General features: G+C 40.3%; 1 protein-coding gene across 3 annotated transcripts in view; it reads right to left on the reverse strand.

The window, feature by feature from the left end:
• Positions 1 to 24,592, reverse strand: part of KAT6B (lysine acetyltransferase 6B) — a 207,688-nt gene that overhangs the window by 15,444 nt on the left and 167,652 nt on the right. For all 3 annotated transcript variants that reach the window (XM_025397157.1, XM_025397156.1, XM_025397158.1), the window contains exons 12-13: positions 24,417 to 24,578; positions 20,587 to 20,680 (exon numbers count right to left, since the gene is read on the reverse strand). In XM_025397157.1, coding sequence (XP_025252942.1) covers positions 20,587 to 20,680; positions 24,417 to 24,578 — 256 coding nt within the window. The remainder of the gene's footprint in view (positions 1 to 20,586; positions 20,681 to 24,416; positions 24,579 to 24,592) is intronic.

Below are 24,592 nucleotides of genomic sequence, written 5' to 3' on the forward strand. Positions count from 1 at the left end.
ATGGTGCGATTTGGGCTCACAGCAACCTCCACTTCCCAGGCTCAAGCGATTCTCCTGCCTCAGCTTCCTGAGTAGCTGGGATTATAAGCGCCAGCCACCAGGCCTGGCTAATTTTTGCATTTTTAGTAGAGACAGGGTTTCACCGTGTTGGCTAGGCTGGTCTCGAACTCCTGACCTCAATACCTCAAGTGCTGGGATTACAGGTGTGAGCCACTGCGCCTGGCCTCTGTTTTTTCTAGGCTCTTCACAACATAATTACAATATAGCCCATTTAAAGAATAATTTTTGGTAAGAACATTTTACTTATTGAGTAATCACAGAGATGTGGTGGTTTAAGTTACAGCTCTTAAATTTAACTTACCAAAAGGATTCCAAATAATTGATCTAAGATGCAGGGAAATAAAAGCACTTATCTTGGCCAGGTGCGGTGGCTCACGCCTGTAATCCCAGCACTTTGGGAGGCTGAGGTGGGCAGATCACCTGAGGTCAGGAGTTCGAGACCAGCCTGACCAACATGGAGAAACCCTGTCTCTACTAAAAACACAAAATTAGCCGGGCATGGTGGCACATGCCTGTAATCCCAGCTACTCGGGAGGCTGAGGCAGGTGAATCACTTGAACCCGGGAGGCAGAGGTTGTGGTGAGCTGAGATCACGCCATTGCACTCCAGCCTGAGCAACAAGAGTGAAACTCTGTCTCAAAAAAAAAAAAAAAAAAAAAAAAAAAAAGCACTTATCTTGGAAGCTGGTGTATTATCCTGAAGCATCTGAAACAAGTACAATATACCCCTGACGAACAGATTCCCATGGTGCTTTAACACTTCTCCTTAACTCGGGATACTTTCAATCAGAAAACCTCAGCTCTCCCTGGAGAAACCTGGCTGTTTCAGATGGAAAACAAAGTGATGTTTGGAGGACAAATCCCAGTAGCTGCAGTATAATTAATCGCTGGTGAAATTATTCCCTTGAACTTGTCTGTGAGCCAGAGGTGCTGGCGAACAGCACCTACACTGTGAGTGGGAGCCTTGTAATTGAAAACGGGGTAGCCCATAAACCCCTCATCCACATCAACTATCTTGATCATAGCAAAAGCTGGCTTCCTCTTTTGCTTTACTGGAATTACTTATCCTGGGGAAGGTGACACCTGAGTTGCCGTATACAGGCCACATAATCAATTCAAAAGATTATCAAGATGTCTGCTTAAAGGGAAAGGAAGAACAGTGCAACTTCTGTCTATAAAAAGTAAGCATTTCTAAGCTGTACTGCATGGAACCCAAGTGTGCCTCACTTCTGTTAAGGCTGAACTACTTGTAGTAAGACAATCAAATCTCATGTTAACTAGCCCTGATTCCCTGGAGTTTGAAACGGTTAACTTTCCCCTAGGGGGAGAAAATCAAAGTGGTAGAGAGTTACCTCATGTAGACGGATCTATTAGGATAAGGAAGGAACTATCTAGACAAGGTCAAGATTTGTTTTTGCAGACCCAAATTCCCGAATTAAGTTTAATTCCCAGCATAATAACTGTAATGTTAACGCTCACTGAAAATGAAAATTCCTTCCCTTTAAACTAGTGGTTTTCAAGGATGTAAATGGACCATAGTAGAATCATGTTCTCAGGCAAGGGCATGGATAGGGACAGGGATCTCCCCTGACAGGGGCAGACACCCTCACCCCTGCACACCTCCATCTTCCACTACCTGGAACCAAACCATATGAACCTCCTCAAACACCAAAGTGTAAACTTTGGCAACCTACTCACTCCCAACTTCCATCTGTCTGGATTATGTGAGTTTGGGGTCACCAGCTGCTTTTAGGGGATGATAATCTTTGAGGATTACACACTTTTCATCAGACACCTGTTTAGTTCAGCAAATCCTGCTGAAAGGTCTGTATCAGTCGACAGCACTGGGTTTGCAAGCCTGGGAACAGACACCAGGCCAGGGATTTATGGCAGCTTTTGAGCACAGGAAATCTGATGACTCTAACCAAGTTATCTCATGCTTGGAGATGGCAATTCACTGGTCTGTACGCTCATCTGTTCCTGGTTTCTGGTGCAGAGCAGCACTGTGACCAAGTGGATGAATGGCATGTTATCAGTTTAAATAATGATAAATGAACCTGACAGCCTATTTATATCTCCTCGTTTAAATTTTGTGGTGATTTTGCAGTTAGTGCAGAGGAAGCTGAACCTTAGTCCTCACAGCATTTTAAGAGAACAGCTGTGCTCTAAATGACCTGTGACCTGCCTGATATCTTACTGCTTTCCACTTATTAAAAGATACAGGTGCCTCCTTGGCAAAGATGGAAATTTTGAATTTTTCAGATATTTTACATTTTAAGAGATTGGTGTTGAAACTGTGGAAGTTTAAGAACTCTCTCCTGTAAGTCCTATGGGCATGACGTAATTATGTAAGAACTTGAATAAATGCTGCTTATCAAGATCTCAGTGTGGAGACCTGTGGCATCAACATCACCTGACAACTTGCTAGAACTTTAAATTCTCAGAACCTATCTCAGACCTGCTGAATCAGAATCTTTGGTGGGGAGAGGCAGAGCCCAGCATCTGTGCTTTCAGAAGTCCCCCAAGTGATTCTGATGTACCCGAGTTTGAAAACCACTGCTAGAAACCTGCTCTGAAGCTGCTGGCTTTGATGAGGGTGTGGCCACTGAAGAGAGTATGACTGAAGAATCTCAAATAGGTGAGACCTCACTCAGCTCCTTGGATGGCAGATAACTGGAGAATGGACTCGCCAAAGCCCCACCAAACTGAAATTTGGTTAGAGGTCACTGAGTTGCCAAATCGCTTTGTGCAGACGTTCTATGCCTCTGCTTAACAGAGGTTCAGTAGGTCTGGGGTGGGGCTTGAGATTCTGCACGTCTAACAACTTCCTGTGGCATGGACCACACTTGAATAGCAATGGTTTATACTTTAAATCGGTGGTTTTCAAACGCTTTGGTCTCAGGACTCAAAGAGCTTTTGCTTATAAGGGCTCTATCTATTGATTTTACTGAGAAATTTCACAAATATTTATTAATTTATTTAAAAGATAACAATAAACCATTATGTAACATTTTTTAAATGAAAAAATACCCTACACTTTCTAAAATATAAATAAAATTTATAGTGAATAAGAATGGCATTATTTCACGTTTTGCAAATTTCTTTAACTTCTGGCTTAAGAGAAGCCAGTCAGATTCTCTCTTTCTCCCTTTTTCTCTATTTTGTTCTTTCTTTTTCTTTTTCAAGAAGACAGGGTCTCCCCATGTTGCCCAGGCTGGTCTCAAACTCCCAGGCTCAAGCGATCCTCCCACCTCAGTCTCCCAAAGTGCTGGGATTACAGGCGTGAGCCACCACACCCGGCTTGCTAGATTTCATAGATTGCTTTGGTATTGAATCTGTTGTGATACCACAGGTCATGACATTCTGGAAAACTCTTCTGTATACTCATGAAAAAATGAAAGGAAAAAGGAAAAAGAGTATCTTAGTACTACTAGGAAAATAGTTATGACGTTGTAGACTCACTGAACCATACTTTGAGACCATGTACATTAAACAAAGATGAGAATTTTTTGAAGTTGGGCAACAGGGCACCGGTATTTAAAAAACAATATGTCATATATTGCATACAACATGACAGATCGTGAGAGGCTCTATGGGTGGGTGAACAGCATGGGCTCTGGAGCCAGACTGCCCAGAATGGAATCTGGGGTCCACCATGTACCAGCTGTGTGACCTCGGGGATTTTATTTAACCTCTCTGTGCTTCAGATCTCTCATCCATATGATGTGAATAATAATTGTACCTAACTCTTACAGTTCTCGTAAGGATTGAGTTAATATGAAGCATGCAGAACAGTGCTTGACACATTACAGTAATCCTAATAAGTGTTAGCTATGATTATTATTCAACATATTGAATGAATCAAATCTCAAGGTGATCATTTGGGTAACTAAATATCCTTAAGGTAGGGGAAATAAATAAAATTTGGACAGAGGAAAGCAACAGAGACAGACTGCTCTATAGAATTAGATTGAGAAAAGCTAACTTTCTTTTCCTACTTTTGTCTGAGGAACCTGAAAACCATTCCATGGACTCAGACAGAAGCTCTCCTCTCATCCCACCCTTCCTTCCTCTCCCCTCCCCCCAGCTAACCACCCAGATACAAATTGAATTAAAGAAAGAGGCCACGAAAAAAAATTCTGCCTCAGGAGTGGTCTTAAGAAATGGCAACAAAGTTCCCAGCAAACACAGTTCTGTGTCCCCAAATTCCCTTTGGCCCCTTAGTCCTTAACTTCAAGGACTATCCTTAGGAAATGGCAAGCCCATGCAACCACAGAAACAATGACTGGTAAGGGCTTCCGCAGAGCCCAGGGACAGTCCTGAGACAGATGAAAGACTCAAATATTTTACAAGACTCAAGTGTGTCTCTGGAAAAATGGCCTGACCCAGTGAAACCCTGAGCATGGAGACAGTGTGTCTTTGGGGAAGGAGGCTGGCTGCCCTGGGTCACATTCCAGCCTGTTACTCTAAGCCCCTCTCTTAGATCTCTCTTCTCTGGGATCCCACAAGCTCCTCAGCAGACCTCCAGCGCTAAGCTCTTCCCCAAGGGGCCACTGATTTTTCTTACTGAATGTCCCTACCCCTCCAAGTCCATTCCAGAGCGGAATGGTCTTCCTTCAACCTCCCCAGTGGAAGATGTATGGCAGGTGCATGACTCCTCCAATGCTGTGTGGTGTGCCCGTGTCTCTGAGCTGACCGACCATGCTGGGATTTACCAGATAGTTCCATGGTTCTGTGGGTAGGTGTGCACTCCCTTGCGGGGGTGGTCATTCTGCAGGTCAGTCCCCAGGTAAAAGGTACAGGTGCTTAGAAAGAAAATGAACTCACAAGTAGGGCATCAGGCAGCAGGAAAGGGGACTTCCCTCCCTCTGCACCGCCCCTGTGTTGAGAAGCGTGCACCTCTGTGGATGTGCTCCTGAGCCGGAGGTGCCGGGGTAGCACGTGCCACATGGAAGCAGCCTGAGGGCCAGAGACAGCTGTGTGAGATGGCATTTATTCCTGATTCTCTTACCCAGTGAGAGAATTAATTGCTCCTTTTTCTTTTATTTTTGGGACAGGGTCTCACTCTATCACCCAGGCTGGAGTGCAGTGGTATGATCCTGGCTCACTGCAGCCTCAACTTTCTGGGCTCAAGAGATCCTCCCACCTCAGCCTCCCAAGTAGCTGGGACAACAAGTGCACACCACCATGCTTGGCTAATGTTTGCATTTTTTGTAGAGACGGGGTTTCACCATGATGCCCAGGTTGGTCTCAAACTCTTCGGCTCAAGCAACTCTCTTGCCTCAGCCTCCCAAAGTGCTGGGATTACAGGTGTGAGCCACTGAGCCTGGCCTATTGCTCCTTCTTCTGTCTTCAAGTGTAGCCCAGTGGTTCTCGACCCTGCCTGCACGTCAGAATCACTTGGGGCTTTACAAAGCCACAGATGTCTGGGTTCCACCCAACCTCATGACTTGTCTGGTTTCAGATATATTATGGGTTCCATTAAGGAAAGGGCCTTGGGGACTATATTTGGGCCAGAATATTAAATGGGGTGCAGCACCACTTCTTCATTTTTGCCACCTCACAGGGCTGTGGTGGTAGCAGTGGTGCCTAATGAGAAATCCCAGCAGCAGGCAAATCTTAGAGAAATAGAGGCACTCCGAATTGAGGTGGGAGAGGATGGCCCCTCCGTAAAGAACTGTGTGATACCCTTCAAAGAGTTTCATTTCGTTAAACGTTCAACTGAGGAGTATTTGTGAGTGTATGGTGTGCCACCACAACCGAGTTCCTGGTCTAGTGGATTAGAAGAATAAATTTTTTTTAATAAGATGACTACAAAATAGATTCATCCTTCAATTTCCTTGTTAGGAAAATGAGGTACCTGCCACACGATAAAATGATCATGGAATGAGAGATGTTATACTCTGTCAGTATCATTTATGCCCCAACTAAAATTGTTTGGAGAAGGCGAGAATTTTTAAAACTATGTTGACGTAAGAATAGCTTACCAAATTGTTGAAGTAACCAAATTGTTCACGAAGCCCATTGCCTATCACCAAGCTAAGTTAACGCTCTGATTTGTGACTGAGAGGCACTTTCAGTTAGGTGATGATAAAGCCCCAGTGCCATGGCCTTCGGCATGACAGAAATGAGAAAGGCACGCAGAGGAAGGTCTTCCTCTTTGACCTTTTAAATTTTCCACAGTTCAAACCACTTTTAAATTCTGGGATATTTTAGGAAGAATACATTTATTTTTAAAAATATAAAGATGAAGTAATTTGGCATTTTAAAATTATTTCCTCTCCTATAAGTAGGCAAAAGTCTACATTAGAGATTCATTAAAAAAAGAAATAGTTTTTGAAATAGAAAATAACACAATTGAAATAGAAGATAACTCACTTTTTCAGTTTTTACTAAAATAAAGCATTTTAAATATCTGGCTCCCCCCAGGCTTGTTCCCCAACTTGGATAAAATTTTCATGTCTAAGTTACAAAATTCTGGTAACAAGAACTTACCATTGAAAGGCTTTAAGATGGCAAACTTGATTGAACACATATACACTTCAAATAAAGCATCTGCGCCAAACAAATGACTGCATGCACTTAAAATGCTTTACCTTTAAGACCATTCTCCTGCTGTGAAAACACTGCAATTGAATATCTGCCTTAACTAAATCACTAAATGCAAAAACTGAGACATCTTTTGCCTACTTTTATAGGTCTGAGGATCTATTGAGGCAGCTGAGATAGTTCATTCTAGTATCTAGTCATCTGATCTGGTCCAGCCCCACAGACGGACAGTGGAGGGTAAGAGAGGGGTTGTATTTACATAATCATGGCAGTACCACTGATTTCAGAACCAAGTTTGGGAGACAGGATGGTTGGAATAGCAACTTGCCTTTCCATTTGCTCTCCTACAAGCCCCCTAAAATGCTGTGTGTATATGTGGAAGGGAGTGTGTGTGTGTGTGTACCAGCTGTAATTTTTAAAAATAGGACAAAGTTATGTTGTAATTCCAATTCTGGATGATGAGCTTTCACACAGCAAACAAAAATACACAGCAAGATTGAAGAAAGAAAAAATGAGAATACAAATCTCCTTAGAAATTTTCTTTGTTTTCAAACAAAGTACATTTCAAAAGGGAATCTGTCAGTTTTTGAGATGACTTTCTAAAATCAAAGTACAGCCTATCACCTAATCTGACTGATCAACTACTGTTGGAAATGTAAGACAGAGAAACTGTTGCTAGTTGTCCTCAGGTTATCTAGACAAACAATCCCACTCCACTGATCTACTTTTCTTTTCGCTTATTTTTTATTTATCTCCCAAATGCTTTGAAACATGATTTGAGGTAAAAAGCCTCTGGAGGTCAATGGCTGTGTCGCCCCAGGGTTATTGCTGAGGACCCTCTGAAGCTGTGCAGCACACAGGCACCCTAGGCAGCGGATCTGGGGCGGGGGTGGGGGCGGGGCGCCAGACAAGTGGCTGGCTGGTTTGCCCAGGGACTTGGTGTCATGTAGGGACTTAGCTTTTTTTTTTTTTTTTTTTTTTTTTTTTTTTGAGAGGGAGTTTCTCTCTTGTTGCCCAGGCTGGAGTACAATGGCATGATCTCAGCTCACACAACCTCTGTCTCCCAGGTTCAAGGGATTATCCTGCCTCAGCCTCCCGAGTAGCTGGGATTACAGGCATGTACCACCACGCCTGGCTAATTTTGTATTTTTAGTAGAGACGGGGTTGCTCCATGTTAGTCAGGTTGGTCTTGAACTCCTGACCTCAAGTGATCTGCCCGCCTCAGCCTCCCAAAGTGCTGAGATTACAGGCATGAGCCACTGCGCCCGGCCAGGGACTTAGCCTTTAATCTTAGGGAATCTTAAAGTCCAAATTGGCTACAGTAGATGTTAGCTGTTAGAAAAACAAAACACATATGCAATATCATCACCAGCAGTGTTAAAGATAGCAATGACTACCGCTTCGGTTATAGATGACACATTTCTCTGAGCCCCTGGAATGAGCTGCTGTTCTGTCCACTGTTTAGCTAAATTTGAGACTTAGCAACAATACATTAATATTAGCAGAGCTTCACCACAATATACTAATATTATCACCATGAGACTTTATATTATGTTAATCAAAGAATCTCCATTCCACTTTCAAAGGCTTGAAATGGTTTTGTGCTATGTCCAACAGTTGAGTGCCTACTAGGTACTAGGTACTTTTCCGGTTAGGTTGTATACAGACACTCTATTTTCCAAATTTAATGAGAAAAAAAGCTCTGGGAGTTTAATTTGTTAGCTGGTATGCAACTGCTGAACGCAAGAACCACGAACTACGTAAATAACAGGAACTCAAATAGACATGTTAACAGCTAAAGTTCATTTTTTAAAAAATCAATTCAATATGCTACATTGCAAGGAATCAATCACACTGCAATCATCATTTACAAATCAAAGTACAACACACATACTCATGGGGGTATATACAACTAGGTAGAAGTGTGTGATTATGGACAAGTAGATTGAAACTGTAAATTATGTAACTGTCTCTTGTAATTACCCTGCTTGAGAACCGAAACAAACTTCCTGTATAATTTTGCAGGAGAATGGAGACTGAGATACGGAATTGCTTTTTAGTTGGTTTTAACCCTTCCACAGCTATTTAATTGTGTGTGATGAGGTCAGAGAAAGTTTATGCTTAATTTATGAAAAATTGGCAGGGAGGTATTTCAAAGTAAATCCTCTAAAAAGCTTCCGATTATTAATTAAATCTGGTGATTTCTCTTCCTCTTCAAGGAATATTTATATAAATTATTAGGTAAAATAAACAATGTTTAAAACAAATTCACGGGCATCATTCATTTTATTTCCTCTCTAAAAACATTCATTACGTTCTATAAGTTTTTAACTGGATGCAACTGAAAAGCTACAGGGATGAAAGGCTGTCTTCAGAGGCATCTTCTGCTTCGGTAGAGAAAAATCTTATTAATGTCCTTAACTTCATGGAGAAAAGCTCCAACGCTGGGCGAACCCCAGGGCAGGACTCTTAGTCTACGAAGAGAGAATCACCCTCTTAAGAAGAAGGAAACCCGTTTTTCTCATAAATAGCAGAGCCTCAGTTCAGGACATTTTAAGTCATCCTAGCCTTTTTCTTCCCTTTCTTAAAAATCTAACTTTTAACATCTTTTCTCTAAGTTCTGTTTCTAGTGGCTAAAGATCTACCCCAAATTTTAGAACTGCTCAGCAACCAAGGAGGAGGAAAGGGCAGTTTTCCTGTACACATCTTACAGGGTCTGCTGGTGCTATTCTTCCCACAAAAAAAGAAAAATGGGAAAACAGTTCTCATGCTGCAGTGTCTCTTCTCTCTCTCCTCGGGCTCACAGTTAAATACCTTCTCTGTACTCCATCCTCACTCTGCATCGCCATTCCTTGTCCGAATCCTTCATTTCATCCTCATTCTGTTAATGCACAACCCTTCAATTATGTTTTTCTAAGTTTAAGAGTGAAAGTGAAATTTACAGGAATGCTGTTCTCTGATGAACTAGACTCTACACTTCAGAGGATTTGATTCAAGTAAATTTCAGTACATTTCCTTCACATAAAAATGGCTCTGCAAAGGCTGACATGGAGTTGATGCCCGTACACTAAATACTTGTACACTCAAGTTTTCATTTTCGAGCAGTCAAGGTGAAAACCGTGTCTCTCTTTAAAACATGACTAATAGGATGCCACCAATCAAGTAAGTTTCAGTTTTAAGAGTTACAAAAACCCAAGCGCTAAGATACCATAGGATGTCACCTCCCATTTTAAGATGATCACTTTCTAAAAAAACAAAAATAAAACACAGATACAGAAAATGACAAAAAACAAATATATGGCTTAATGGATTATTAGGCAACTGTCCTTGTAACTATCACTCAGGATCAAGAAAGAGAACTTTGCTGGCTACTCCAGAAAACCTTCTATCTGCTCCAGCCAATCACCCCTTCTCTCTTATAAGTAACCACTAGACTGACTCTCACAATAATCTCTTGTATTTTTTTATACTTTCATCACCAAAACAGCCCAGCCACTAGAATAGTCTTGCCTATTAAAATAAAAAAAATCTTAATGCCATTTTAATCTAGGGGTTCCACCTTCACCCCTTTCTTTTCTTTGGCCACTTGACCTATACTGTCCACACTCTGAGTTTTGCTGATCTCCTACTTGTACTGCAGCTCAGTATGCTCCTCTTTATTCTGTATCTCTTGCAAAATGGCAACTAGATCCAATGCTTGCTTGATAAGACTTGGGTTCAATCCACTGGCAAGAATACAAATATCCTTGATCAGAAGATACATAATTTCTGGTTGTCCTTTTTGCAACTGTTGTTTTTGTTCATTGTCTACATCCATTAATTCACAGTGGTGGTGGGGATTACAAAACGGTTATATTTTAATTCTGTCATTTTCTTTTCTTCTTTTTTTTTTTTTGAGATGGAGTCTCACTCTGTCGCCCAGGCTGGAGTGCAGTGGTGCGATCTCGGCTCACTGCAACCTCTGCCTCCCGGGTTCAAGGAATTTTCCTGCCTCAGCCTCCCAAGCAGCTGGGACTACAGGCGCATGCCACCACACCCAGCTAATTTTTTGTATTTTAGTAGAGACAGGGTTTCACCATGTTGCCCAGGCTGGTCATGAACTCCTGAGCTCAGGCAATCCGCCCGCCTCGGCCTCCCAAAGTGCTCGGATTGCCGGTGTAAACCACTGTGCATTTTATTTTCATTGGTTAGCTGGAATATGTTTATAAAAAGATGTTTCTGGCCAGGTGCGGCGGCTCATGCCTATAATCCTACCACTTTGGGAAGCCAAGGCAAGTGGATCGCTTGGGCCCAGGAGTTCAAGACCAGTCTGGACAACATAAAGAGACTACAGAAAATGAAAAAATTAGCTGGGCATGGTGGTGTTTACCTGTAGTCCCAGTTACTCAGGAGGCTGAGGTGGGAGGATCTCCTGAGTCTAGGAGGTTGAGGCTGCAGTAAGCTGAGGTTGCACCACTGCACTATAGCCTGGGTGACAGAGCAAGACCCTGTCTCAAAAAAATTTTAAAAATTTAAAAAATAAAATGATGTTTCCCCTCCTTTACTACTTGATTACTTCACTGTACAGTTTATATAAGAAAGGCAGGATAAATGCTTTAATTACATTTTTTGCGGTTTTCAAGATAATAAACTGGTTCCTATTATCCTCTAAATCAGTTTGTTTTTAAATATCATTATGAACTTATGAATTTAAACATTTGATAAGTTGCAATAAATTGCAATTTTTTATCTTTATTATTATATTTATTGTCTGGTCAGAGCCTCTTCAAATTGACTCCTAAGTCTTTTTGACATGACCCTAACAATTTTTGCTTCCTTGCTGTCTAGTATGACAAGCAGGACTTTTGTTTTGTTTACAGAAATAACTCTTCGACTTCATTTAAAATGATGACTGTATTTGCCCCAAAAAAGGACATATGCAAATTTATTGTGGAGAGTGATGTCCACCTGTATTATATTTTCTCATGATTTCAGCAACACCTTTTTGTACCTTCTGCTGTGTAATTGTGCTACATATTTATTTCCATGTGGACAAATGGTTACGTGTGAAACTGAATTGCTTTTAATCCACTCAACCATTTTTATACACTTTAGAAACATTAATTTAAAACAATTTTGCTGAAAAAAAGAGTTCCTCTATGATGTTAACTCAAAGCAGGACTCCATATAAATAATTACAAAACAGAGGTTTTTATATTGGTAAACATGAAAATGTAGCATGAATATTAGGGTACAAACATGCTAACCACAATCCCTCTGTGGGGGAGAAAAAAAATCAGATTCCTAACTAGTATTTTCCTAAACAATTCTAAACAAGTTAAGGAAAACCTTCTGTTTTACCCAATATGAAGTTATATTTAAAAACAAACAAACACAACACCAACAACCAACCAACCAACGAACCAAAACACTACCTTACAACAGCTGAAGTCATAAATATGTTGTTTAGGGCCAGGCATGGTGGCTCATGCCTGTAATCCCCAGCACTTTGGGAGGCTGAGGTGGGTGGTTCGCTTTTACTCAGCAGTTTGAGACCAGCCTGGGCAACATGACAAAACCCTGTCTCTACTAAAAAATACAAAAATTACCCGGGCATGGTGGTGCGTGCCTGTGATCCCAGCTACTCAGGAGACTAAGGCAGGAGAACTGCTTGAACCCGGGAGGCAGAGGCTGCAGTGAGCTGAGATCGTGCCACTGCACTTCTGCCTGGGCGACAGAGCAGGACTCAGTCTCAAAAAAAAAAAAAAAAAAAAGAAAAAAAGAAAAAGAAAACGAAATACCATCATGAGAGGGGTAAGTGCAGGCAAACTTTTATCTTAGAATATTCTATCTCAAACATAATGTCTCTATTACAAGCTGGAAAATATGTTCAAGGGGGAATAGAGCTCCTGAAACCCAAACCAGGTATAGCACTAATTTCAGCCAAGCAGAGCAAAATCTTTCTTGATCTTGTTTTAACAATGGGTCAGGGCACAGTGGCTCACACCTGTAATTCCAGTGCCTTGGGAGGCTGAGGCAGGAGGAGAGCTTGAAGCCAGGAGTTTGAAACCAGCCTAGGCAAAAAAGCAAGAGCCTGTCTCTACCTGACCCCCCACCTCTCCCCGGGAAAACAGTCGGGAATGGTGGCATGTGCCTGTAATCCCAGCTACTTGGGAGGCTGACATGGGCGAATCACTTGAGCTCAGGAGTTCAACGCTGCAGTGAGCTATGATCAGGCCACTGTACTCCAGCCTGGGTGCAGAGTGAGACCCAGTCTTAAAAGAGAAGAGAAGAGAAGAGAAGAGAAGAGAAGAGAAGAGAAAAATGTGAAAATGTGTCTCTTTCATATATCTTAACTGGGTAAATGGAAAACAGAGTTGGAAGCATTTCCTCCTCTGCACTGCCACAGCCTCTCTCACATTTGAAACTGCAGGGCTGGGAAGAATTTTGTGTTTGACACTCTACTACCCTATGGGCAAGGACTAAATCATTCATCCTTATATCCTCATCACCTAGACCATCCCTGGCACAGTGTATTTAAAGCATGTTTGCTGAAAGATAGGATGAAGGGATAAATAAAGTGTAAAAAACAAAGACTGAGAGGAAGTCTGAGTTTAAGCACTACTGGTCAAAAGCTAGCTGGATGTATCTGGCAGGTGTTGACACTCATACAAAGAAGTGGATGAACTAGACTCAGGCATGCACTGATTTCCCCCAACAATCCTTTATTGTGTATCCTCTATGTGCTAGCCACTGTGCTCATGGCTTGGAGTTTAGCAATGACCAAGTCCCTGCCCTCTTGACGGTCCCACTAAGGTTTCATTTTGTTCCAGTTACCGCTGAAGATTAGGTTATTCTCATCCCAATTATTTGAATGGAATTTGTCCAGTAGTGGGTTTCAAAATGACTCATTGCAAATGCCAGTCAATGTTAGAAATCCAAACAGACAAAAAATTTGTTTGGAAAAAAAAAAAACAAAAACAAACAACCACCTGCATGCCAAAACTTGAAAAAATTCTGAGCTATGTAAGGCAAAACACTAGCTTTCAGAAAAAAAGAGAGAGACTGCAGACCGTATGTTTCATATTTACAATGTTTTCATTGAGGCAATGAATACAAACTATTCTATAAGAGCTATTTATTTGCTCTTATTTATGACAAGCTTAGCTTAAAAAAAGATACACAAATAAATCGTTAGCCGCACTGTCTCATGCAACTCATTTCAATGCATTCAGCAGCAGTCAACCTCTGAATAAATCACTGAGAGCTCAATTTCCAACCTTGATGTTATCTTTAGCATATTAAAACATATTGTACTTCAGACCAATGTAATAAAACAGTAATGGCAAAAGCTTTTAGTGAAACATATTATAATGAGAAAACAAGGAAAAATAGCCATTTTCCTTATTATATTACAGACTAGAATCCTATTAAAATAAATGTCATCATTATACTTGAGTACATAGGTCAAAATGTGTCTTCCAAAACCCAGCAAAAGCCCAAGGATATAGCTGCTGGTCCAGTATTTTCCAACAAGTGTCATGGGGGTGAAGGTGGGAGCCTCCTTATCTTAGAAACGGCTATGAAGTACTTGAGCACCATTTCAAAAGCATAACTTACTATTCCTTAATGACTGCCTTGACTGCACTCACCCAGGAGCTGCTGGGAAGGCTAAGCAAAGAGAAGCTTTCTTGACAGCTTCTTATGGCTAAAGCTGGAATTTTCCTTTCAAAATAAATGCAATCAAGAAATGAATTATCTGATAAGAGAAAAAGTAAGGAAAAGATAAGTGTCTCTTCAACCAGCTATGTACAAATGTGGATTATGTCACAGCTCTGCTTTCTCCGCCAAAGGTTTAGAGCAGACAGTGACATCTTTCTGATGCAACTGAAATGATCTTAAGATAGAGGCTGCATTTCAGCAAAAGTACCAGACCTCGAAAGAAGACAGGGCATACCTGGCATCATCTGGGAGTAAGTAAACCAGTGCTGATGGTTTATGTTCTAATAAAATAAAATTCTCCCTAAGAATCACACACAAGAAGGGAAAGCACATTTTAAAAGTTCTTCCCGTCATAATTTAACATTTGTTCAACAATTAAGAACCTACTAAGTGCCACGCTCTTCTAGAAGATCAGATTGCAGCAAAAAGCAAAGTCCACACTCTCATGAAGTTTACTTTTGATAAAAGACATGGGCAATCAACAATAAATACAGTCATGCACATACACGGATGCACATACACGGATATAAATATGCATGCTATCCTAGCTCTGTCCTCTGAGAGGGCTAGAAGCAGTGACACCCAAGTAGCCATGGGCACATTTAAGTGATCAGAACTTGGTTTCCTTCTTTTTTTTTTTTTAAGGCAAAGTCTTCCTCTTTCACCCAGACTAGAGTGCAGTGGCGCAATCTCAGCTCACTGCAACCTCCACCTCCCGGGTTCAAGCAATTCTCTGCCTCAGCCTCCCAAGTAGCTGGAACTACAGGCACCCACCGCCATGCCCGGCTAATTTTTGTGTCTTTTTGTAGAGACAGGGTTTCACTATGTTGGCCAGGCTGGTCTTGAACTCCTGGCCTCAAGAGATCCGCCTGCCTCGGCCTCCCAAAGTGCTGGGATTATAGGCATGAGCCACTGTGCCCAGCCCAGATCCTGGTTCCTAAATACTGTTCTCCACCATAAGGAACCAAGGCTCTTGGGAGAAATGGATGATTCCAGTGCTGGCTTAAGAAAAGGATAAGCTAAATCTGGAACATCATGCTGTGGCAGAAAGGAAGAATCCACAGGACGGAAGCATGTGGAAAAGGCACAAGAACCCACTTGAAACATTTGCTGCTAAATAAATCCAGGACAACTTGATGTTTGGGGAACATAAAAATCAATCATGGTAATGACAAGATAAAACCTATAGAATAAAATTAAAACCCAAAATTATACCAAAAAAATTAAATAAATGGGGAAAAAGAAACAATTCTTCCTTATAGAATGCCAATTAGTAAGTTGTAGAAAGAATGAAATTAGAAAATTACCATTTGGTAATTATAGTAATAATTATTTTAGATAAGAGCCATAAGTGAAGGTAAAAGTAGGAGGTGAAAATTGGATGAGAATTGATATTTATATAATCCCAAAGTATCTTCTCACCAGATACTTACTGATTACAAAGCGAAAAATGGTAATTTCACAGTGAAGAAGCCTGGCAGGTACCACCTAAACCCAGTGATGAGACAAATGTATTATCATATGATCCTGATGAAATGCACTGGGGAGGACATACGGTCACTTCTATGGTATTCCTGCCAAAAAATGTACAGCCTAAATCTAACTGTGAAGACACATCAGATAAACCCAAATTGAAGCACATCATACAAAATAAGTGGGTTGTATGCTTCAAAAATACCAAAATCATGGAAAACACAAAGCAAAGCAAAACAAAACAAAAAAACAGGTACTATTCCAGATTAAAGGAGGCTCCAGGGACACAACTACATACTCCACATGATCCTGGAGGAGATTTTTTTTTTTTTTCCTCTAGAAAGAACATCAGTATAAACTGGTAAAATTTAAAATTTGAACAATGTGCAGAGATTACTTTAATATCTTGATTTTAATAATTTGTATTACGGCTATATATGAGAGCATCGTTGTAGAAAAACACTGTAATATTTAGGGATAGAGGTGCCACACGTCTTCAACTTACTCTCAAATGATTCTGAAAAGAAAATATGAGAGAGAAAGAGAGAAACAAAGGGAAAGATTGAAAATAATAGAGCAGAAAACAGACGTGATAAAATGTGAATATGTGCAACAATGTATGGGAAATTGTGGTATTATTCTTAGAGCTTTTCTCTAAGTCTGAAATTATTTCAAAATTAAAGAAAAGAATAGTGAGATGGATAAGGCACTGCTGGCAGCCCCTGCAGCAGAAGCAGTCCAGGGCTTGGGAGGGAGCACTCTGGGGCCCCAGGGCTCAGCAGTGGCTGGGAGAAGAAGAGCTCCTTGCCTTGTCGGTGTGAGGCTCTGAAGCAGGAACTGCAAATGTTTTGTGGGCAAGGGAGTTCTCTGCACGTCTGGTGGGGATGGAGGGAGAGAGAGATAGAAAGACTTTACAGACAGAGATGGGGAAGACTTTCAAATTTTCTGATTGAGAAAGGGAATCCTAGAATTCAAGAGAAAGGAATGTGTTCTCAACCAATCCATGATAGTCACTCTCTCCTCCACCCATTCCAGTTGTGGGCAAAGAGTCATAAAACCCACTAGGGAGTTTATGAGCAAATTGGGAGTTGGTGCCCTTTAGTCACTCTGGCCAAACTCTGCAAATGGCCTCCTCGGGAGCCTTGTTCTGACAAATCCCAGAGAAGCTGTTCTAGGAAGTGACAGACAAATGACTCATTCTGCAAGCAGCACATGGTCCCATGGATGACCATTCCACCTCACTCGGCTGCCCTGAAGAACACTGTTCAAAGCACTGCATTTGCAGTTCTTTATACAGATGGTCCCTGGCTTACAATGGTTCAACTTTACTAAGGTATGAAAGCAACACCATTCAGTAAAAACCATACTTGATCATTTCCTGGGCTAGCCATATGTGGTACAACACTCTTACATGAGATACTCAACACTTTATTATGAAATTGGCTTTGTGTTGGATGATTTTGCCCAACTGTGGGGTAATGTAAATGTTCTAAGCACATTTAAAGTCCAGGCTACGCTATGATGGTTGGTGGATTAAGTGTATTAAATGTATTTTTAATTAATGATATTTTCACTTTATGATGGGTTTATCAGCCCATAGCCCCACTGTAAGTCCAGGAGCATGTATATACACACAATGCATTACATTCCACTCACATCTGTGATCAAGTGTGCAAGTGGGCAGCTATATCTCTCTCCCTGCTTGTGTCTTGTTTCAGCTTACTAAACTGGCAATTATAAAGATCTACCTGATTTACAACCTCATTTGACTTACTGAAAATACATCCCTGACTAAAAGACCCCAGGCTCATGTACAAAACAGAAATAAAATAAAGATAACCATTAAAAGGTCCTTTAAAAAACCAGAGCAGATTTTAGAAAACCTGTAACCCTAGTTATCTTTCTATCCTGGGCTCCAAATTATGAGGTCAAAAATGATCATGAGAGGTCATGTGACTCACCCCTACCTTCAAAGGCTGTATTTCAATCATTCTGGAAAGATATTTATCTACTATTACTTTAAGTAACTTCCAAGAGAAGGTGCTATTAATTTCTTCAGCAGCCTACTCTATCTTCCTTAAAACTTTTATAGCCAAGAAATTCTTTTGGTTTTAAATTGAATTTCTATTGGGTTTACACCAGTTCGCATTTTCTTTGAGAGCTATAAAATTCTTCCCCTAGTCTCCTCTTCTCTGAGGGAATCACACCAATCCCTTTTCAACTTTATTCAGATCTTTCACTGCACTTCTTAAACCCACTCCAGCAGGGGCAATGCTAAGTGTACAGGAAAGAGAAAATCAAAAACCACACCCTCAGCACTGCTTTGCCTGGTCACATCCTGGTAGACAGCATTCCTCATGGTGGCCCTGAGCCACTCAGAAAAGGTTTCAATGTGTTCTGTAGTTTTAAACTACAAGATAGATTCTAATAACAGTTTTCACTAAAATGGTTTAAAAAAAGACATAGCATTTGAAGATAATGTATTTGTTACCCAGATTGTTTTCTTATGTAGAAGGCCTTAGTGCCAGATCATGCTGTACAAATAAGATGCTACTGAATTTAGAGCTTGAACTTTTACCTAGTAAGTACCAGTTCCTTTTTAATTTTAGGTAGACAATTATTGTGGACAGCAAACATATCAATTTGGAAATTTAGTTTATATCAATACAATTTAATTTATACCATCTAATACATATTATTATATAGGAAACTGTACTACTGGATACAGAGAAGTTGGAAGTATGACACCTCCATCAATAATTATCAAAAAAGGGTGAATAGAGTGTAAGTGTGATACCATATACAATATGGGACCAATAAATGTATGGGATAAAATTCCAGGAGGTGGAATCAAAAAGCAGAGATACTTGAGCTGGCTTGTAACAATGGGCAGGATTTTGAACAGACAGAGACTAGAAAAGGATTAGGTGATCACTTCAAGGAAGGGACTGCATAGGCAAAAAAATGGAGGTATAGGACCATGCTCAGACTATCTGAGAAAAAGGAGATTAGTAGATGAAAAAGCCTAAAGGACAGGCTGGAACTAGATGTTGGAAGACGTTAAATATTGAGCTAAGGAGTTTGCCTTATTCTGTAGGCATATAGATATGACCAAAAATTTAAGGCCTGAATGGCTGCTATGCACACCAGAAACTATATTTACGGACTACTTATGAATGGAAGACACACAAAACTAGAGAACAAGATAAATGGTTTTGCCCTCAGAAATGATTACAGCTAGGACTCTATAAAAATAAAAATGGTACACTGCATTTGGTAAGATGGCCCTCCTTGGGATTACTGGTTTCATGGATAACTAGGTCAGGAAAGTATAGATAAGACTAGGGTAATCAATCAATAAGTAAAAATATTATCTAAAAATGGAAAAATAATCAAAATTTTTCTTTTAAAAGAATCACATTCTTCAATGTCAATAAATTATATAAATCAGTCAAAACTGCTATTCAGTTATTTTACACTTTAATCAGACATTAATCTTTACAATACCTAACAATATAGATTTAGATTCACTGTATTTCTTCATGGTTTTCTGTGAGAACATTTACATTGTCGTTTTTGCATCTGATATAGCTGACGAACATTGTGCAAAGTCCTAAATTTTCCTCCTTTCAGTTAACAAGCAGATAAACTGCAATCTGGTAATCAAGAAGCACCTGGTTCCTAGTGACAGATTTATTTTTATTTATTTACTTTTTTTTGAGACAGAGTCTCTCGTTCTGTCGCCCAGGCTGGAGCGCAGTGACACCATCTCAGCTCACTGCAACTTCCACCTCCTGGGTTCAAGTGATTCTCCTGCCTCAGCCTCCCCAGTAGCTGGGAGTACGGGCGTGTGCCACCACGTCCAGCTAATTTTTGTATTTATTTTTCAGTAGAGATGGGGTTTTACCATGTTGGCCAGGATGGTCTCAATCTCTTGATCTTGTGATCCACCTGCCTCGGCCTCCCAAAGTGCGGGATTACAGGCATGAGCCACCACGCCTGGCCAATGACAGATTTTTACATGACCAGAAATGACTATTATCATGGGATATCTGGTCATCATGTTATCTAGATATTTTGAATCAATTCTCCAAATGTACCCCAACACAACATTTACACATCCAGTATCATATAACAAGGAAAAAAACAAACTACCAATTTTTAAAAACATTATCCGTGTGCGTACTTTTATATATTATTCCGGTTTTAACAGAGAAGGCTCAGAAGATATGAGTGCATATAAGATAAATATTTCTTGGGAAACCTCTAGATACAAACACTGTATTAATTTCCGTAATAGAAAAGGGAAATTAACAAAACAAGGTAAGAGTTATTTCTACTAGCAAGGCCGAGGACAGGCTGCCTAGAAAATTATTTTTCTAAATGGAAATATACCTTTTCTGCTTTGCACTGTACAAGATTATAGGCAAAATTTTAGAGAGCTGAAAATCCTTTCAAATAATACTTCCTTTAGCTTTAATCACGAATAATTGCCTCTTTTGGTGCTAATGAGCATGAGCACCACAAAATGGAATGTAATTCTGTCGGTTCATTCAGGGTAATGGCTTTGTGCATGAGGCCCGCTGCCGAGAGATCTAGTCTCAATTTCCTAGAGTACAATCACTGAGCAGCAGCACATTTTTCACTTGAGGAAGATGTTCTAACCTATGTAAATATAAATAGAAAACTCATTATCTATTGATAAAAACAACAATGCAGGTTAAATAAAGTTTTATGTGTTACTGTTTCCTGTAACAGCCATCAGCCTCCTGGATCATGAAAGTAAATAAAGTACTTCACTTACTGAAATCAATGAGAAACCGTCCAAATCCTTGCCTTTGGTGCTGGGGCATGATCATTATGCAGGAGACATTATACTTCTGCTGGCAAAGCTTTTCCTGAGGGAAGGAGAAACAGATCAAGTATGTCAGAGCCCTGCTGAAGTGGGCAATTCCCTGCACCTGCCACTGTCCTTGTAAAACTGTCCACTAAAGAAAGCCAATGGGTTAGGTCAGGATCAAGCAGAAAAATCCTACTATATTAATCAATCAAACTATCAACTAACAACAAACCATCGACTCTGGCATGCCTCTCAACTACATCTTTATTCTTGAAAGTCAGTGCCATAAAATATGCATAAAGAATCCAAGGAAATATGAACCAAATAAAACAGAGTACAGACAGTATAAAAGAAATGCTTTCCTTGCTCAAATAACTTCAGAGATAGAGAAAATAACATCCCAGGGAGTCACCCAGTGGAGTAAGTTAGGATTTAGCCAGCTATCTTGCTAAATATAATAATAATCTACAACTCTGCAACAGCAATCTGTCTTCTGCCTTTTGGCAAATGCCCCAGTGAAACTAAAACAGTATCTGTGTGGGTAGATGTGCACAAATATATTTCTCCTATGAATAAAAAGTCAATGTAAAAAGCTAGAGAAATAATTAATCTGCATTTCAAACCAGGAAAACAAAACAAAATGAAACAAAAAGACAACAAGAAACCCTAAAGCCTCCAAACAAAGGTTAGACCAAAATACTACCAAACAGTTTGAAACCAGGAGGAAGATTGGATAGAACATGGTAAGAAACAGCTCTTACAGTTAAAGAAGAACTTGCAACTTTCATGGGATGTGGCATCAGGGCAGCATTTTTTTATTCAGAGTACACAGAAGTTGCCAAAACCTACACAGAGATCTGGAAAAGGCTTTTGAGGTCATGGATGCTCTGGCCAAATATAAACCACAAATAAGACTGACCACAAATGGTACCAACCACATCAAAGTTTTACTTCAGAACGCCCAGATCTTTAATGAACCAATTTGAAAGATCACAGGAGATGGTTGTGGAAAAAACCCTACAGGGCAGAATTGAATATTTCTTTGTGAAAAAGATGCATTCCCAACTTTTGCACATTTGTAGTTGTCTATGGAGCCGCTAAAAAATGAGGAGGAAGCAATGTGTGTCAGTTCTCCTAAGAAGATGAATTGTCCCTCACTGGATGTGCACATCAATGGCAAAGTTTCAAGTAATTTGTCTATTTTGCAAAGTTAGACAAATAGGTCACTCTCTCTAAAAAGAAATGTACTCTGGGTTAAGAGAATTCATCCTTGATGCCATTCCCTTCTTTGTCCAGAACCATTTCCACCTTTCAGAGTTTTTTGAGATCCAATATAGTAGTGATCTTTCTTCCCCCGCCTCGCAACTTAATGCGTTACTACAGCTAAATTCTAAGCTATGAATAAAATAACTACTACTTCTTTCCTTTCTGTTTACAGCCATCTATTATGTGCTTGGAAAGTCATATGCATGTAACAATTTGCACTGAACCTTTCTAGGTCATTCCAGCCCTTCTCTGGCTATTCTAATAACCTCTAGAATTTGGTTCAAGAATAGCCCCAAAGGGCCAGAGTCCTCTAGATTCCAACTGACACATGAGAATATGGTTTAGTTTCATCTAGTCTTTTTTTTTTTTTTTGAGATGGAGTTTTGCTCTGTCGCCAGGCTGGAGTGCAGTGGGGTAATCTCAGCTCACTGCAACCTCTGCCTCCCGGGTTCAAGGGATTCTCCTGTCTCAGCCTCCAGAGTAGCGGGGATTACATGCATGCACCACCACACCCAGCTAATTTTTGTATTTTTAGTAGAGACAGGGTTTCACCATGTTGACCAGGATGGTCTTGATCTCTTGACCTCGTGATCCACCCACCTTGGCCTCCCAAAGTGCCGGGATTACAGGCGTGAGCCACCGTACCCGGCCTCATCTAGTCTTTTAACATGGTTATTTTTTAGATTAATTTTTGTTTCACTATACTGCCAAGGCATATTAGTATTCCAAAATAGTAGGAAATAACAGCAGCTGCTGCCATGCTATAGAAGAAACTGACAAAATGAGAAAAGTTGAGCTAGTTCTGAGTAAAATGTTAGGTACCCTGGGAGGAAGAGAGGCAGAAATTCAAACTTCAAGAATCACCACCAACTCTACACATGGCTGCTACTCAGCGGCCAACACAAGACTCAGGAGCGGTATGGTCAGTGCAGCACGAGGAAGGTGGGCACGGTTAAGCCTATGTTTAAATCCACAGACATTGAAAGAAACACCATTTTCTAACAGGAAGGATGCAACCACTATTCTTTTTAAGTCTCTGGAGAAAAATGATCTCGACAAACCTACATAAAAGGTAAGGTGTTTTATTTATTAATCATATAAATAGATTTCCTATTTATTGTTTTATTCAGTGTTAATTCTCTATCATCTTTTGAATTTGTAATGTGCAAATTAACTTTCTTCTTTTTCATTTCAAAGCTTTACCAAATATGTGGATTAAAACACTGAGACAGTTTTCCATGAATGCTGTTATTTATTTTTGTTTATGATCTTTGGGTTGACTCTTGAATTTAGGATAGCTATAGTTTGCAAGTACCTTCACATATATTCTATCTTTTGAAACTCCATTAAAATGGCACTTCTATGAAGCATCCCATTTACATTGTGCAAGAGCAGATTCATTAAAATTCAAGTATCACCTAATATAAAAAATGTATCATAAAATAAATAAAAGATAGAGTTTGGACCTTCTACCTAAAAGTCTCATAATTATTGTCTCTATGTACCATCCTGGTAAATTTAACTATTTCCTAGGTGCCTCAGAAAAGTTAAGGTCATTACCTGGTAAACATCTCCAAACTCAGTTATCCTTTATTAAAGGAGCTATTGTTTCTTAGAAGCCTTTGAGCAGAAGAATGTGAGTGAACTGCTCTGAACCACTGAAAAGGACAAGCTACATCCCCTCAATATGTCGATGTTTCCCCCACTCTAATAGCCGGAGATACTCAGGCTTTTTTTTTTTTTTTTTTTAAAAGACGGAGTCTCACTCGCAATCTCAGCTCACTGCAACCTCCGCCTCCCAGGTTCAAGCGATTCTCCTGCCTCAGCCTCCCAAGCAGCTGGGACTACAGGCGTGTGCCACCAGGCTCAGCTAATTTTTTGCATTTTTAGTAATTTTTTGCATTCACCATGTTGGCCAGGATGGTCTCTATCTCTTGACCTCATGATCCACCCGCCCTGGCCTCCCAAAGTGCTGGGATTACAGGCATGAGCCACTGTGCCCAGCTGATACTTAGGCTTTCTAAAGGTGAGATTGCTTTAGAACTTAAAACCATAGCACAGAGAATAAGAGACGAAAGTGTAAAACCAGTCGTTTTATCAGCTTGACTGTCCAAATGCCAGTGTCCTAACTCACTGAGATACTGTTGACCACAGAGGGAGGGCAACAAGGAGAAAGGAGAATTCTCTCTTAAATGCTACATTAAACTGAAACCTTCATGTTGACACCACTTAAAGGGAAAACGGAAATAAGCTTACACTGAGAAAATCAAAGATGCTAAGTGGTCCACAAGGCAGCAATTAGAATGTCATCAGGACAGCACACAGTGCTGAGGTCCTTTACACACTTACTAGGCACTATGTTTTTTGTTTTCATCTTTTAAAATGAGCTCTGAACAAGAACCTGAGCTTTTCAAAAACACATGTCACTTATTCAAATTACAGTAATGAAAAAGCCCTGTTCAAAGAATTGGGCTCTACCAAAAACATTTTGAAAATGAAAATGAAGGTCATGCTGGCTCTTGTTTTACCTTAGAGAAGTATCCAACCAGATGACAGCCCTTTTCATCATTTTTTGTAAGGACATAAAAAAGGAATGGCTCGACATCATAATACAACGTTTTGTGGTCCAGGAAGAGCTTGGCTAACAAGCAAAGGTTTTGGCAATAAATTTTGCTCATATTCCCATCAACCTAGCAGAAAGAAA

Source organism: Theropithecus gelada, chromosome 9 (assembly GCF_003255815.1).
Source record: "Theropithecus gelada isolate Dixy chromosome 9, Tgel_1.0, whole genome shotgun sequence".
NCBI lineage: Eukaryota > Metazoa > Chordata > Mammalia > Primates > Cercopithecidae > Theropithecus > Theropithecus gelada.